The 11,516-nt window shown below is 48.5% G+C and overlaps 1 protein-coding gene across 1 annotated transcript in view; it reads left to right on the top strand.

Moving 5' to 3' along the window:
• The first annotated feature begins 485 nt into the window (after window positions 1–485).
• Window positions 486–11,516, top strand: part of IL18R1 (interleukin 18 receptor 1) — a 35,125-nt gene continuing 24,094 nt past the window's right edge. The window contains exons 1-4 of the mRNA XM_070428535.1: window positions 486–573; window positions 4,775–4,861; window positions 5,970–6,207; window positions 9,398–9,563. Of these exons, the coding sequence (XP_070284636.1) occupies window positions 4,804–4,861; window positions 5,970–6,207; window positions 9,398–9,563 (462 nt within the window). The 5' untranslated portion in view covers window positions 486–573; window positions 4,775–4,803. The remainder of the gene's footprint in view (window positions 574–4,774; window positions 4,862–5,969; window positions 6,208–9,397; window positions 9,564–11,516) is intronic.

Below are 11,516 nucleotides of genomic sequence, written 5' to 3'. Positions count from 1 at the left end.
GCCCCCCGCCCCCCGCCCCCGCCAGGCTAAGCAGGGAACGTGGGTGCTTGACAGGGACCTCCTCCCGACCTTTGGGTCACCTCAGGACCCTGCCCCAGCCCCCTCCACGCCTCTTCCGTCGGTGCAGATGCCCCACCCCGGGGCTGGGCACAGGTGGCTCCCTCATCTAGGTGCTCACAGCCCTGCGGCCCGAGGGTGCGCAACTGCTGCCTCGGCATCTCCCAGCCCCACAGCCACTGGGCTCCACCCACGGCCCAGAGCTCCAGGGACCCGCCACCTGTCGCCGACCCGGAGATCCCCGCCGGCACCGGCCAGCGCCGGGATCCGGAGCAGCGCCTCCGCCCGCCAGCGCCCCCACCCCGCGCCTCCGCCTGCCCACTCAGCAGCGGCTTTTCTTTCTTCCAATTTTCTGTCCCTTCTTTCTGTTGGACTCTCCAGTTGCCTCTCCCCTTTCCCCACACTTGGGGCTCCTTGCTTCTGGAGCTGGGGCAGCCCGCGCTCCCACCTGCCGCCTGAGCCCTGCCCCCTGCCGGGTGGAGGGGACCGCTGCCCCGCCGCCTCCAACTCCTGGAGGTAAGGACCGCGCCCGCGGCTGTGGCCCTCCCCAGCGCCCTCCGTCCCTGCTGGGCAGGTTTTCTGAAAACAAAATTCGGTTTCAGAAGGGATCAGGGGAAGGGTGTCCCTCTGCGGCGGCTGCCAGCCCTGACCTTTCTCATCACCGGGGTGCAGCCTGCGGGAGGTCTCCTCCCGGGACCGGAGATGGAAGGGAAAGGGTGGGAAGCAGGAATCCGGATGCGGACCGGGATCTGTAGCTGATGCCCTTGGGGAAGCGCGCGCCTCTCTGTGCCTTGGGCAGCGCCTCCTGCATTCGGCCTGTGGGAGAGTGAGTAAGAGAACCACCTGCATGTTTTCATGGGTCGGACACAAATGAGGGCTTAATGAACGGAAACTCTCACCTACTTTAGCGGTTTCCACTTTTCAGAAAAAAAGTGGGAATGCTTTAACCTCGAAAACAATACTGTTATATAATATGCATCATAGTATATAGTAACACTATACATTACATATGAAGATTCGTATATAAGTATATGTGTATGTGTGTATGCACACACTCACACACGCATGAATGGTAAGTGGTGGAGGCGGGGAGCATATGGTAGTAATGGACATGCATGCGGAGCCCAGGCATATTTTTTCTCACTCTGAGTGAGAGTGAGGGCGCTAGATCTCACGTAAAACACATGTTTCAAGGTGTCAGGGGTAAGAAGCATTTCACAGGCAGATGCAACAATGGGTCAGATGCTCAGCTTTGGATAGACTCCCCAAAGCATATATTCTGCCTTCATTAATTTAATGCCTTCATTAACTCAGCAAAAAATAAGCGAGCAGACATAAAATGATAATATGTCAGTTAGTGAACAGTGCTGTAAATAAAAAAACCAGGCAAGGTGGGAGGGCGGGGAGGGAGGGCCATGTGGAGCCTACATGCTGAGCTGACTGTGCATGGGCGCTGGGGAGAGGCTGCGCAGCCCGGGCAGCCGCTGTAAGGGACGATGGGACTGCGAATCCCATACAGAAGTCGTGAGTAGCTACTTGGGAAAAATAAGTGAAGTTGACCTCATCTGCATACCAAACAAATAAAGAAAATACAGGTAAGTACATATTTGACCCCTGCGGGGAAAGGAATGTTCTAAATGGTAAAGTAGCAATGGAAAAATCACAAAGCAAAGGCAGGACAGGTGAACTGCACAAATAGAAACGCTTCCAGATGTTAAAGCATCGAAAGAGGAATTAAAAGGTAAACCGAACAACAGGTTGTAGAAAACACTAAACATCTAAAAATGGACAAAAGGCATAAAAAGACAGTTCATAAACATAGAAAACTAGCTACAAAATGCATGACTAATATTTTGCTTTCTTTATACCAATAGAAATGCATATAAAAAACATGAGATACTTTGTACTAATTTGAGTACCTAATTGAAGAATGAGAATGTTCAGTGCTTACTTGGGTGTGGTAGGCGAATAATGAATTATTACTGCATTTCTGGAATGCTGTATGCATTTACCATGTTTAAAATGTTTTCTTTGTACTGCCATATAGTGACACCAAGAAACTAAGAACTATAGATAAATAATAATAGCTAACCTGTAAGTGATATTTATTATTCACCAGATATTTTGTAATAGCAATTTATGTAACCTTAACACCAGCTCCAGGCAGTGGTATTGCTATTCCCTTTCATGGCTAGATAAAGTGAAGAACCGAGAGGGTAACTTGTTCGGCACCATTCAGCTAAAAATGTAAATCCAGCCCGTCTGGCAGCACAGGCCGTGCTTCAGAACCTGATCCAACTGCCTTACATGGGAAAATGGCTATGGGCCATTTTATCATAAAACACATGCTGTAAAGCATAACATCCATATGAAAGAATATGGTGTGACAATTAAAACAGTGTTGACAAAGATTTCTGCCACGCAGGAAAATGCAAGATAGGAAATTATTTAAAGGTCATCTTAATTATTTGAAAATATATAAAGTACAAGAAAACATGCTAAATACAGTATTAGACATGTTGATATTATTTTCTGCTTTTCAATCTTCATTTTACACATGTCCTTTAATTGGCATATATTACTTTAGAAATTAGAAACATTTTTTAAAAGAAAGGAAAGAAGGAAGAAATTTTAAAATTATGTAAAGGCAATAAATAATATCAACATCAAACATAGCACTAAAAAAATCTCCAGAATTTCCACATGCAAGAAATTTAATACTTATGTCCTCTTACATATATTTTATAACTGCTATCTATGATATTTTTCAGAATAACTTTTAGAAGTTAAATTTTATAATTTAATATCTTAATCTTTTAAATCCGCAATAAGTACATTAGTAATTTTATATATACTCAGACATAGAGCAGGGAAAATACCAACTAATTTGTATACTGGAATCTTAACATGTTTCAAATCGAAACTGAGTGAAGTTATCAGAATGATGAGTTATCTCATAATAACTTCATATCTTAGTAGACCTTGAAAATTTAAAAAACCACAAACCAAGAAAACAGCAGTGCTCTTCATAGGCAGTGTCAACCTTAACCAGAGGAAACAGCACTTTTCATTCTACCCTAGATAAGAGAATAGATAATAACAAAACATGTGCGTGTGTGGGGGGAGGGGCTTATTTCAAGCCATAGAAATATTCTAATTTCATTATGAACAGCTGGTACTTTCCATACATCCTTATCCCTTTTGTCTTTACATTATTGATTATTATCTCTTGGAAATGACTTCAAATGCTTGGTTATTTATTCATAAAGATTGATGTAAATGGTTTGGCAGCTTAGCCATTACATAATATCCAGGATTTGCGCATTAGCGGGTGTTGGTGGTGGTGATGGTGTGTGTTTTTGTTTTGTGTTGTTTAGTGTGCGAGGTGAGTTGTAGCTGGTGAGAGAATTACTTTGGGCTGAGAGGCTTCATGCACCCAACCCAGGAAGTCTTCGTAAACATTAGCTCTTTGATTGCTTAGTAATTTTGGAGACAGGCATTCTTCCCATCTCCGTTTTGGAATGAGCAAACAGACTCAGACTTTTAAGTGACTTGCCCAAGTTTGCACAGTTTGTCATAAGCCCAGAGACCAAGCCCTTTCCATGATGCTGAGCTTCCTCAATCAGTAAAGTGAGGTGTCTGGTATAAAAGAAATATGGGATTGCTGGCTGGTGTGGCTCAGTGGTTGAGCATCAACCTATCAACCAGGAGGTCATGCTTCGATTCCCAGTCAGGGCACATGCCCGGGTTGTGGGCTTGATCCCAATAGCGGGTGTGGAGGAGACAGCAAATCAATGATTCCCATCATTGATGTTTCTATCTCTCTTTCCTTCCACCTTTCTGTCTGAAATCAATAAAAAATACATTTTTTAAAATAAAAGAAACATGGGATTGTTTATTAAAAACTCAGACCTGGTATAGGAGCCCCAACGCACCCTTCCTACCTATTCTCCCTCTAAATTTGTAATTAGTAGGACAAAACTTGGGCTGGAGTAAGAGCAAAAGTCAACTCCGATTTGAGTTCTTTGAGTCTGTTTCTGTCTGGAATGTATGCAGTTCCCACTTTGTCTCTCCATTTTCCTAAAATAAACACATATGGGCATACGAGTGCAGAAACATGCACACACATCCATACACCCATTTCTCATTAATGACTATTGGTGAATGCTTACTATGTGCTAAGCATTGTGCTGGACTTCAGGGAGACAGTTATGTAAAGTAGACTTAGTTCCTAACTTCTGCAACTTGTGTTCTGAGGCAAGAAGATAGATGAGAGAAAAAAACAACTGGAACTCACACACACACACACACACACACACACACACACACACTCCTACAGGGGCAGGATGTCAAACATATTTCAGTAATCACAGACTGCATTCATAGAATAGCAGATTTTTTATAAATACAGTTGTTCTCAACTTTGTTCTTGGAGGCAAGATTTAGTAGACCAAGCCTAAAACACACGAGGCTCTCTGTATTAGAAAATTGTATTACCAGGGATTTCTTCAGGATGCCAAACTTCATTGTACTAAAATTTCATTAATTCTACTTCCTGAAAGTTCCAAGAAGACTTGGTGACTAGATGAAGGTCTATGAAAATTTTCTGGGTCCATTTTTAAAATTTTGTGTGCCAGATGTTTTAAAACCTTCTTCATAAGACAGGTACGTTTTTATGTGAAAGTTCTAACTGAACCTGACTTATTCTGTTTTCCAGGAAAACTTTTTGAAGCAGAACCCTAAACCATGCATCTGGGACAACTGCCCTTGACGCTTTTAGTGCTTATGTTTAAGGGCACCTCAGGTAAGTCATAGCAAAGTTTTGCAGCTGGTTTTAGGAGGCGGCTATAGAAGATGCTGAATTTATTAAAATTAGCCAGTGGTTTTAAATTTAGATAGTTGCCTAATGTTTTGGTGTCTCTGGCACAGAACCTAAAAACCCACAGGAGTGGGATCAAATAAAGAACTATATGGGTTTATTGGAAAGAGGAAAAGGTGGCCCCCGAGTTTATGTAGAGAGAGCAGGTGTGAAACCTTGCATCCTGAAATAAATTACATTTGTCTGGATGAAAATCTGTTTGAAACTGAATGTCACAGATGACTTTTTTACTGACTTTTAGAACATTCTACACAAGTTATCTCCTTCCCAAAATGAAGGTAAACATCCATACCATAATTTAGAGAACACAGGATGTTCATGGGAATACCTTACAAATATTAAGGAAAATATTCGAGTCAGAGCAACTATTAGTATATATGAAAGACACGTCTCAGGCCAGGGAACTCAAGGAAGCTTTATGGCAGGCGTCAAATGCCAATTTTAATTTATTAGCAGTGACTGCTTGATGATTTAAAAAAAAAGATTTTAAATTGATTTTTAGAAAGAGAGGAAAGGAGAGGGAGAGAGAATCATCCACATGAGAAGGAAACTTCTATGGGCTGCCTCCTGCACGCCCCCTACTGGGAATTGAGCCTGCAACCTGGGCATGTGCCTGACCAGGAATCAAACCGGCCACCTCTCAGGACGTGGGATGCAGCATCTGTTCCCACCTCTGCGCCTACTGGGCAGTGGCTGGCTGAGTGGACTGGCTGCGTGCAGAAGCCCCTCTAAAGCCTGGTTTCTGGTGTCTTCTCCATGGAGGCTCCTCACTAAGATGTTTTCGGGAAGGTGTGGCAACCCTGTGTCTTCTGTGGCTTCCGTGTGAGGAAGCTGTCCTGTGCAACACCTTCTTTTACAAGATGGCTCTGCGTGTGCCTGCCTCCTGGGGTGGGGCCAGGCACTGCCCTCCTCTTTGGGAGGACCTGTTGGAAGCTCTGCCCTCACTTATGTTCTGGAAATGCCTCTGTGTTGGGAAATTAGCTATGTCATCATGTGTTTGATTTTTTCCTTTTATTTTGCTAATTTTTTGAAGAAACCTGTACTACACGTTGTCATATTAATGCCATTGAAGGAGAACCTTTCTTTCTGAAATATTGCCCATTTTCTCCTGAGCATGAACCAAGCACCACAAAATGGTTCAAAAGAAATGAGTTACATGGACCGGTTGAGCTACACTCGAGCAGTTCACCCAGAATTACTTTGCACGATTATGTCCTGGAGTTTTGGCCAGTTGAGCTGGATGACAGTGGCTCTTACATTTTCCAGAGGGGGTGAGTATCCTTTCTCTCTGTTAGCGCGCGGCGCTCCAGGGCTTGGTTCAGCAAATCAAATGCACTGTAATCTGGAAGGTCAGGCAAGCCAAGCATTTAGTCTCCCCTACTCTCCCTACAACAAGAAACAAATGCTTCATTATTGAAAAAGTGAACTAAATGTTGCCCCTGTGTTCATGTTCCTAGTGGTCTTAATGAAATGAAGACGATAAAAGATTCCCTTAGAATGGTTTCCTTTTAGGGTATTCTTGCCAACAGTAAGTGAAGACTGGGTGGCATTTGTTCTCAGATTCAGCCAGGCTGCTGTCTAGAGCTGCTGGTCAGGGGAACGCGTGGCTGGGCTCGGATGTTGTGAGTGAACAGGGGCAGTGCCCGCTCCTGGCAGTGTGCGCAGGCTGCGGGGTGACAGGTGTAGATACACCCTGGTCTAGTTCTCAGGTGTTTGCTGAGGGCCGGTGGCGGCAGTGCCTGGAGGAGGTGTGCATGGCAGCCGATGACATAGCTCTGCCCAGGGCTGGGGGAGGGGCGCACCGAAGGGCCTGGCACAGCCTTCTCCTGGCCCCAAGTGAGGATGCCCAGAGTCAGAACATGTCTAGGAAAGGAGGAAACCGGCTGAGCGTGCCAACTGCTGAGCTCGCTCTCTTTATCCTTTGTTTGGTGAGGTGGGAGGGGGTGCCTGGAGAGGCATCTCCTGTGGTAGGCGCTGGTGAGGACGTGGAGGTCCGTGGGTGTCAGTCACTGTGCGATCTTATGTGTGGACGTGGGTATCTATGTGTGCATGTACTTTCTAGAGCTCTGAGACCGACCTAGAGGAAACAGCTCAGCCGGGGGTGGGGACGGTGCCAATGTCACCAGCACCTGGAGTGAGTCCTGATCGCAAGCGCGTGGTGAAGGCAGAGTCAGATGCTCCAGTGCAACCTGGTGCCATACCTGTGGTTTTCTGGAAGTGAGGTCATTGGGTTTGTTTTTACTTACAGGCACCAGAGTCAGAAAGAAGTTCAAGAACTCTTGTTTTTTAACCAGTGAATTGTATGTGACCTTTTAGGAGAGATGATTCCAGAAATGAGTCACAGCTGGTCTTTTCACAGTAACTAGAGTAAACACTGGCTGTCAGGGCGAGGAGCACTGCTCCTGAGCCTGGGGAATGGAGGCAGCATTGAAATGAACCGGGCAGAGAGCACGCGGAGGGGCCCGCCTCCCCCAGCGCCACACGCAGATAGACAGGGACAGAGGGCATGACCTGTCCCCAACACGGAAGGTGGAACACAGCCTGCATAGGGAGGGGAGTGGGATCATCAGAGATCGGATGGCAGAGAGGGGTGCGGGACCGGGAGGCCGGGCGACGGGAGCCCAGGCGCTCACGGGCTGTGGTGCTAAACTCTGAGGGGCGTGGAGGCTGGTGAGTGAGATGAGACTAAGCGATGGTGGAAAGAGCAGGCTTGACAATGGCTTTGAAAGTCAGTGGGAACCTTGAAGATACAGACTTTCTGACGGTGGTACAACTGATGTGTGTGCACACGGGCAGTGGGCGCCTTGTAGTGAGTGAGGCCTTGTGGTCTCCTGTGGGATTGGTCCGAGCAGACCTTACCCTGGATGGTCCCCTTAGAACTGCAGCCCTGGAATTTTCAGGAAACGATGGCTAGTGATCACATTCCTCTGGAGATGGATACTCTACTCCTGCAGCGACAGTCACTGAGTCAGAACAAATTTTAAGGAGGAAACCCACTGAGAAGGGAGGGATGCAGGAGCGTCCTTGATCTTAGAGGTAAAGACGTGAAGGCGGAGGGAACAGCGCCTGCAGATCAGGCGCAGGCCGAGCAGTGGTGGGCTGGTCTCTTCCAGGGCTTCTGTGTCGCCAGGGCTGGTTCTCGTACCAGGATGACGGGCCCTGACAGGGCTCAGCTACACGCCCCCCTGGGAGCTCCTCGAGGCGCAGGGCGCCCCTTGTTTCAGCACTGGGCACCTGGGCGCGGGGGCAGCGGTTAGGGGGTGGTGCTTGCTGAGTGATAGCGACCTAGGCTGCAGAGCAGGAAACAGCCCCTGACTGGAGAGCGTGGGGAGGTGTCATCAGCTTCCCAGAGAGATCCTTTAAACAGGCCTGCCCAGGGCCGGCCCAGCAGGGCGCACGCGGCCACGCCTGGGGAGAGGCGCAGCTGCTCCACACTGTGTCATGGCTACTGACCCTCCTGTACCCCGAGGATGAGGAAGGCCTGCCCCGCGCCTTGCTCCCAGCCCAGCCGATCCTGTATAAATTCACACTGATTGTCATAACATAGTCTTTTCCAAAACACTCCTGGCCGTTAGGACCCAAATCGATGGGTGTGCATCCTGGCGATGGCTTCCCAGGCATGTGACACGGGAGTTGTTTACCTTCCCCTGAAGGTTAGCTTTCTCACTTACCTAAGGCAACAGTCCTCCCGCTGGACCCAGGGGTGCCAGTGGTTCCGTTCGTGGAGACTCAAGGGGAGCTGGGAGCGCCCCCTCGGGCAGACTGTCTGTGTTCACACACACAGGGCACCTGCTGGGTCTGGCACAGGACTGTACATACTGCTTGCACAGTTTGAGCAAACATTACATTGCAAACCACTGTCTTTTAAAAACATTGCAAATTTCTTTCTTTTAGATTTCTAATTTCTAATCAGAAGGAACAACAACATCTATTCAAATAAACTCTGCTCAGTGAGGCACAAAAGTGCTAATAGGATACGCGAGGGCAACCAACAGTAAGAGAAAAGCATTGGCTAAGCAGCGGAGAAATGCAGACATTCAGGAAGCACGCTCCGCCCCGCGAGGCCAGCGCCGCCCTCCTGTCTTGGGTTAAGAATTCCTGAACTTGTTTATCGCCAAAATCTTTGATGTTTTAAACATTTCTGGTCTGCAGTGGGCTTTGTGTGTGTGTGTCTGTGTGTGTGTTTGCACGCGTGTGTGTGTGTGCATGTGCGTGTGTGTCTATGTGTGTGCTTTAGGGCCTGCTCAGGTTTATCTTTTCCCCACCTTCTACCCGCATCCGATGACAGTTAAATTTCTTGCTACACTGAACCTGAAAGAGGCAGAGCAGAGTTTGGGCAACAGTAAATGAGTCTCTTTATACAAAAATAGGGAAAAAATGTTGTTGCATTGATTACTCAATGATGGTATTTGCAAAGTTCCTGTACTAATTATAAAATATCTTTAAACCTTTATTTCATAGAAATCATACTCATGATTGGAAACTGAATGTCATCAGAAGAAGTAAACACAGCTGTTTTACTGAAAAACAAGTAACTAGTAAAACTGTGGAAGTTGGAAAGGCTTTGCAGGTGGACTGTAGCCATAGTTACTATCGAAACCTGGTCAACAGAACGGCACTGTATAAGGTAACACATTCAACATGTTCTCACTTCAGACTTGGTAGGAAAGACAAAACTCCAAAATGAGGGTCTGGTGGCTGTGGAGCACTTTGTTCTCAGGACATGTGAGCTGTGTGACCGCAGGCAGCTCGCTGGCCTCTCTGGGTGAGGGGGCCCCAGGGCTGCTGTGATGAGCACCTACACATGAGGCAGGGAGCACCACTCCTGCCTGATACTAAGGTTCCGTAAATGACAAGGCTTCCTCTCTCTTGTCCTTTACTAGTTTGTGTTCTTTTTCAATAAATTAATTTTTAGAAATATTAGTTTAAAGATTTTTATTTTCCTCTGCCACATATACTTAAAATTTTAAATTCTATTATATACACACTAGAGGCCCGGTGCACAAAAATTTGTGCACTCGGGCGGGGAAGGGGGGTCCCCCAGCCCGGCCTATGCCCTCTTGCAGTCTGGGACCCCTCGGGAGATAACGACCTGCTGGCTTAGGCCTGCTCCCGGGTGGCAGAGGGCAGGCCCAATCCCTAAGTGCAGCCCCTGGTCAGGCTCAGAGCAGGGCCGATTGGGGAGTTGGGGCACTGCCCCGTCATGCACAGAGCAGGGCTGATCAGGGGGTTGGGGCGCTGCTCCCTGTCACTCACGGAGCAGGGCCAATCAGGGGGTTGGGGCGCTGCCCCCTGTCACTCACAGAGCAGGGCCAATCAGGGGGTTGGGGCGCTGCTCCCTGTCACTCACAGAGCAGGGCCAATCAGGGGGTTGGGGCGCTGCTCCCTGTCACTCACAGAGCAGGGCCGATCAGGGGGTTGGGGCACTGCCCCCTGTCACTAACAGAGAAGGGTCCATCAGGGGGTTGGGGCGCTGCCCCCTGTCACTCACAGAGCAGGGTCCATCAGGGGGTTGAGGAGCTCCCCCCTGTCACTCACAGAGTAGGGCCGATAGGGGAGCTGGGGCACCGCCTCCTGTCACACACAGAGCAGGGAAGATCAGGGGGTTGGGGCGCTGCACCCTGTCACACTCAGGGCAGGGCCAATGGGGAGGTTATGGCTCTACCCTGTCACACACAGAGCAAGGCCCGTGGAGGGGGGTTGGGGCGCCACCTTCTATTACCCACAGAGCAGGGCCGATCAGGGGGCTGGGGCACCGCCACTGTCACACTCAGGGCAGGGCCGATGGAGAGGTTATGGCTCTACCCTGTCACACACAGAGCAGGGCCCGTGGGGGCAGGGGGTTGGGGCACCGCACCCTGTCACACACAGAGCCGCAGGGCAATCGGGGGATTGGGGAGCTCCCCCCTATCAGGCACAGAGCAGAGCTGATCAGGAGGTTTGGGAGCTGCCCCCTGTCATGCTGATCCCAGTGCCGGGAGCCTCGCTGCTCCACTGATCCAGGTGCTGGGAGGCATATTACCCTTTTACTATATAGAATAGAGGCCTGGTGCACGGGTAGGGGCGGGCTGGTTTGCCCTGAAGGGTGTCCTGGATCAGGGTGGGGTCCCCACTGGGGTGCCTGGCCCGGCTGGCTGAGGGGCTGAGGGCTGTTTTCCCGCTGGCAGTTGACTAAAAGCTCCCAACCGCTCCTTGTTTTCTTTCTTTCTTTTTTTTTTTTTTATTCTGGGCCAGCTTTAGCTCTGAGGCCTCGCTGCTGAAAACATGGATACAATGTTGCGGTCCGGGGCTGACTGAAAGCTGGTTTTGTTTAGCTTCTTATTTGCAACATAGTAATAGTTGCTTAGAGTTGCAGTTGAGAGGCCGGCAAGTGAGGCAGGGAACGTTGGAGTCTGCAGTCACTGGAGCAAGCAAGCCTCCCTGCTCGCTTCAGTGCATGGCTGCCGGCCGCCATCTTGGCTGACAGTTAATTTGCATAAGGATACGCTGATTAGCCAATGGGAAGGGTAGCGGTCGTACGCCAATTACCATGTTTCTCTTTTATTAGTGTAGATTTTTCTGATTATATAATTTCATTTTA

The sequence above is a fragment of the Myotis yumanensis genome, unplaced genomic scaffold, assembly GCF_028538775.1.
Source record: "Myotis yumanensis isolate MYYU_CA2020_CCGP unplaced genomic scaffold, mMyoYum1.0.hap1 SCAF_11, whole genome shotgun sequence".
Taxonomy (NCBI): domain Eukaryota; kingdom Metazoa; phylum Chordata; class Mammalia; order Chiroptera; family Vespertilionidae; genus Myotis; species Myotis yumanensis.
The sequence above is the reverse complement of the archived record's forward strand: the minus strand, read 5'-3'. Positions and strand labels throughout refer to the sequence as shown.